At 39.1% G+C, this 4,800-nt stretch overlaps 2 protein-coding genes across 2 annotated transcripts in view; both read right to left on the reverse strand.

Annotated features, from left to right (window-relative positions):
• Positions 1-1,145, reverse strand: part of LOC122074105 (metacaspase-1-like) — a 39,660-nt gene extending 38,515 nt beyond the window's left edge. Inside the window, exon 1 of the mRNA XM_042638943.1 lies at positions 1,129-1,145. The gene's annotated coding sequence lies outside the window, so the exon portion shown is untranslated. The remainder of the gene's footprint in view (positions 1-1,128) is intronic.
• Positions 1-4,089, reverse strand: part of LOC122074104 — a 6,467-nt gene extending 2,378 nt beyond the window's left edge. The window contains exon 1 of the mRNA XM_042638942.1: positions 2,629-4,089. Coding sequence (XP_042494876.1) covers positions 2,629-3,848 — 1,220 coding nt within the window. The 5' untranslated portion in view covers positions 3,849-4,089. The remainder of the gene's footprint in view (positions 1-2,628) is intronic.
• Positions 4,090-4,800: the final 711 nt, after the last annotated feature.

Raw genomic sequence — 4,800 nt, forward strand, 5'->3', positions numbered from 1 at the left:
CCCCCCCCCCCTCCCTCTTTTGAACGATTACGTAAGTTCTTGATGAACCTTCTTCTTCAGTGGCCAGCAGAAGGTATTTGTAAGTTACGGAAGTGTTGAAGATGGCCTTTTCGTTTCCAGACGGGGAAAAGTTGAATCCTGAAGATTGGTTCTTAACAAGGTACCAGCAATTAATCCCTATCACATCTACTGGGCAATGCCAGAATGAGAAAATCTGTTTCTGAAAGGCATAAAAAATTTCCTGGTATAGGGTACAAACAGAGGTGAAACTTTGTCATATGGGATTGTTTAAATTTTTTCTAAAACAATAAGAAATAGTGGTCACTTAAAGGCCCTTTGACATTTCAATTAGCACTCTATGGATAGAAGTGTAAAATTAACAATTTTGGCCTTGTTCAAAGTGAAATGAGACCTATAGAAACTAAACATTTTCCAAGATATGAATTTCTACAAATGTAATAGGTTGGTAGAAGGCTTTTATTCCAGAGAAATGCCTACTGTTATCAATTTCCAAACACTATTTTGAAGACCCAATAGTCCAAATAGTCAAAGACAAGAACAAAGTTAATTCCATGGTCTGATTTTTACATAATTCTTTTTTTCCCCCTCCTGTCTCTCAAATTAATAACTAAGCTTCACAGATGCTGTTGAACAACACAATGCCCTGTCACAAGGAAATATTTCCATGATCCCACCTCCATCAAATCTAAGTTACATTTCTGCCTGTGATGGATAAGTCAAAGTTCTCAGAAGGCACTGAGCTCCTCAAGGACATGATAAGATGGGAAGTGGGGTTGGAAAAAAACAATATGGGGGGACAACTCATGTCTGAACTGCCAACTTCAAAGCTTCTTCCCAAAACCCTAGTGGACCAAAATGCCTTAGCCTAAGCCATAATATAGGAACCTACTTTGGCTGTTTTCCAATGAAGAAGCGAAGCCTGAAGCACCTTTAATTGTGAAGATATCAGGAATGGGTATATGTTGGTCATTTAACAGTTAAACTGGCTTAATTCTTTTCTTCACATAACTTCTTAACAGGAATTGTCACAGGGAAGCAATTAAATCACATTATCCCCTCAATTATGTTGGAAGAAGCTTTGGCAGCTTGAAATCCCCTCCCTCAAAAGAGAGAGAGAGAGAGAGAGAGAGAGAGAGAGAGAGAAGACCAGAAGCTTCATATAGAATTATGCAGCCCTGGTATGGTTGCAGTGATGACCAACTTAGATCCCATTTATCTCGATGTGAAATACTATATAATTTACACAAAGCATGCGTGCGCTAATTATAATTTAGACACACTTCAAAAAACAAGAGCTTTTCTTTAAAACATATGGTTTATGATTTCCTAAGTCATTTCTAGAAGGAAAAAAAATCATTATTTGACTAACTTCATGGTTGGCAATAAATGATAGGATTTACATAGAGGTGGCTAACAAGCTAATTTTCTAGAAATAATTTCAATGGTTTAGGCAGAGAAGAGAGAATATAGAAGTTTCTTAAAGAGGGAAAAGGAGTTCACAAGTTTGTTACTGCCCTTGGAACTCTTTGTAACAGATCCTTACCCTTTAGAATCTTTAGATGTGAAATGAGAAGGATTGCTTCCTCCGGACGATTAGGGGCAAAATGGACAAACTGAGGTACCCGCTCACAATCAGTGAATTTCTTTGAAAAAAAAACTCGGCAAATTGGGAAACATATTTCCTAGTGAATGGGTGCCTAATGTATTGTATTCTAATTCCAATGCCAGTTGGAATGCCCGCTCAATTGAATCCAAAGGGTGTGGAATCATACTTGCAATTAGGGAAGCACTTAGTATACATGCATTATTCAAGTGAGAACATTGCAAGGATGGACTCCTTTGGTTCAGAGATCTGCCAAAGAAAGACATTCAGCCTGTTTCAGTCATGATAGAGGAGCTAGTACTCCCAACTGTCACATGGAGCTGAGATTCGATGATAGCAAGAAAAATGAATCTTTTGCTAGTTTACAGGTCTCTTTTGTCAGGAGTGGGCAATTAGTCACACATGAATTAAGGAAGGATCCTTGAGACAACTGCATTGTGTTGATGACTTGAATTTACAACAATACAATCAAATCTTCAAATTCAATTAAGCTAATCTATGGAAACTAGATGAAAAGAGGAAAAGAAAAAATAAAGAATCATCACATCAAGCAAGACCTTTGAACTTAAGAAAGTACTAAAAATAACAAAGTAAATAAATAAGAAAAGAGAAAAGTTTTCAAAAAAAAAAAAATAGAATTAATGAAAGGGAGGAGGTCTTCAAATGCCTATACCATGCTTAGATTTCCAATAATTGTAACCAGAGTGGACAAATCTATTCTCAGACTTGTCAACCCAAACTTCATATATCTGCGGGAGCCCATGAATGCAAATTCAAAAACAAGGATATAAAACCCAAAACTACATTTAAGAACTAAAAAGTTCCCCAATAAGGAGCCAACTTCAGAAATCCTGAATGAAATTAACCATATCCCCTATAATCCACAGAACAAAGATTCAAGCACCAACACAGCCTAGATACAATTAACCCAAATCTGGGTCAATAAATTGAGAAATCCAAACGGCCATTATTGAAAAGATGCAAAAATAAAACTTTTTCTCTACCTGAAATGGTAGTGGCCGAGGCCATGCTTAACGCCCCACTTGAATTCACCAACATACCGACTTCCATCCTCGCAGGTATGAACTCCACACCCATGACTCTGCCCATTCGACCATTCTCCAGCATACACATCACCAGTGTAGAACCTGTACACTCCATATCCATGTCTAAGACCTTGTCTGTACTGCCCTCGGTATCGACTCCCTCTCGCCCAAGTCTCCACACCATACCCATCATACTTCTCGTCGACCCAGTCACCCTCGTACCTTCCACTCATGTAATAGTAATAAACACCACTACCAGAGCATTTGCCCTTATGAAATTCACCCTCGTAGACATCCCCATTACTGTAAACCTGAACCGCACAGCCCGAATTGATCCGTCTCTCAGATTTCTGCTGAGACCCAATTGACCAAAGAACCGGCGTACGAGTTCGAGAGGCAGGGGAGGAAGAGGAGAGCTTCAAGGGGAATGAGCGGGCGAGGAGTAGACGGAGTGAAGGTAGGCGAGGAAGGGCGAGGTTGATGGAGAGAAGAAGAACGGCGGAGAAGGCAAGAGCGGAGAGGAAATCAAGTAGGAAGGAGCGGCGAGGGTTGAAGAGGAAAAAGTAGAAAGAGGGCAAGGAGAATAGAAGAAGGAGACGAAGGTGAACGCGGAGGAGGCGGACATGTCGTAAGTGGCGGAGGAGGCGAAAGGCAGCAGCCCTGGTGGCCAACGATATCTGAAGAGGAGAAGGACAGGGTGAAGACGAAGAAGAAGAAGAATTTGAAGGCGAATAGGGTGATTGGTGATGATGGTTGTGGTGGTGTTGATGAAGGGAGGATAAGGTGGGTGAGTGAGAGAGGGTGGAAGAAGGGGTATGATTCATAATGGGTCTCTTATGCGCTGTAGAGAGAAGGGTCTTGGTTAATAATGAGTTTGTGATGGAAGAATCATTCTGGGTTTGATTTTGATGGGTTCCTCCTGCAGATGCAGTTGGTGATAGTGGGGTTGGTGGTGATGTTATCGTTGAAGATTGAGGGCATAGTGGGGAAGAAGAAGGGTTTGAGATTTGGATATGGAGGAAATTAGAGGCAGATTGAGGGAAAGAGGAGGATTGGGTATGGAATTGTTGATGGAGATGCTTATGATAGATCGGGAGAAGAGGCGGTTTTGGGTTGAAATCGGAAGAGACGCCGCTGCTTTCTGTTCCGATCTGAACTTCGGATTTCTTTTGATGCATTACATATATGATGAAGATGATGTAATGAATCAATAATCCTCAACCCTTTTTGGTTTCTTTTCCTCTGGTTTGCTTCTTCCTCCTCTTCTTAAGCTGAACTCTAAGGTTTGCTTGAGATTGAATGATTGATGATGTTCGTTGTTCTTCGGGTTCTTCTCTGTATCTATGGCAGTCTAGGTTTCTCTCTCTAGCTCTCTCTGGCTCGCTATTTTTTCTGTGCTCGTTTCTGGTTTTGAATTCGTTTTGGAATCAGAAAATAAGAATCCGAAATTGGCCTTGGATGCGTTTGTAAATACGGAAAAATGACACTCGTTGGTGTTTAGACTCTTTACTAGCTATAATAACAGAAATACCCTTCATTTACTTTCAATTTGTGAACCAACCCCTTCTCTCCTTGAACACAAAGGCCTTGGACCAATATAGGTTGTTCACAAAAACACACTTTTAATTTAATCCAAGGTATCTTTTATTTTTGTTGATTTTTTTCTTTTATTTTTTGGGGTTTTTTTTTTTAAGATAGTTCCATTCATTTCATGCATATAAATGAGGATAATATATTTTTTTCTTTTAAATTATATTACAAATGTTTTATGATTGACTAAGCCACCAATAAGTAGATCATGAATATTACTTTGTAACTCTTTTGCTTAGACACAAAATGTTTCAAATGTTCTTAAAAGTTTTTGCTTTCGTATTAGGATCTCAATTCGAGAAATAAGATGATCTAACCATGCCTTAACTTGGCTTTGGCAATCAAACTTTTTAGTCATTCATTAGACTTGAAAATAGGTGGATTAACTCCCATGTTATATTCATCTTTTATGTGGTTCACTTTAGATTAAATAATAGGTTGACTTGCTGAAACATTAATCTTATGATCTAATGGCTAAACAAATTGAGGGTTGATGCACTGAACTGAGTCTAATGGCAATTTGGTATCAATATAGAGATT

The sequence above is a fragment of the Macadamia integrifolia genome, chromosome 3 (assembly GCF_013358625.1).
Source record: "Macadamia integrifolia cultivar HAES 741 chromosome 3, SCU_Mint_v3, whole genome shotgun sequence".
Lineage (NCBI taxonomy): Eukaryota > Viridiplantae > Streptophyta > Magnoliopsida > Proteales > Proteaceae > Macadamia > Macadamia integrifolia.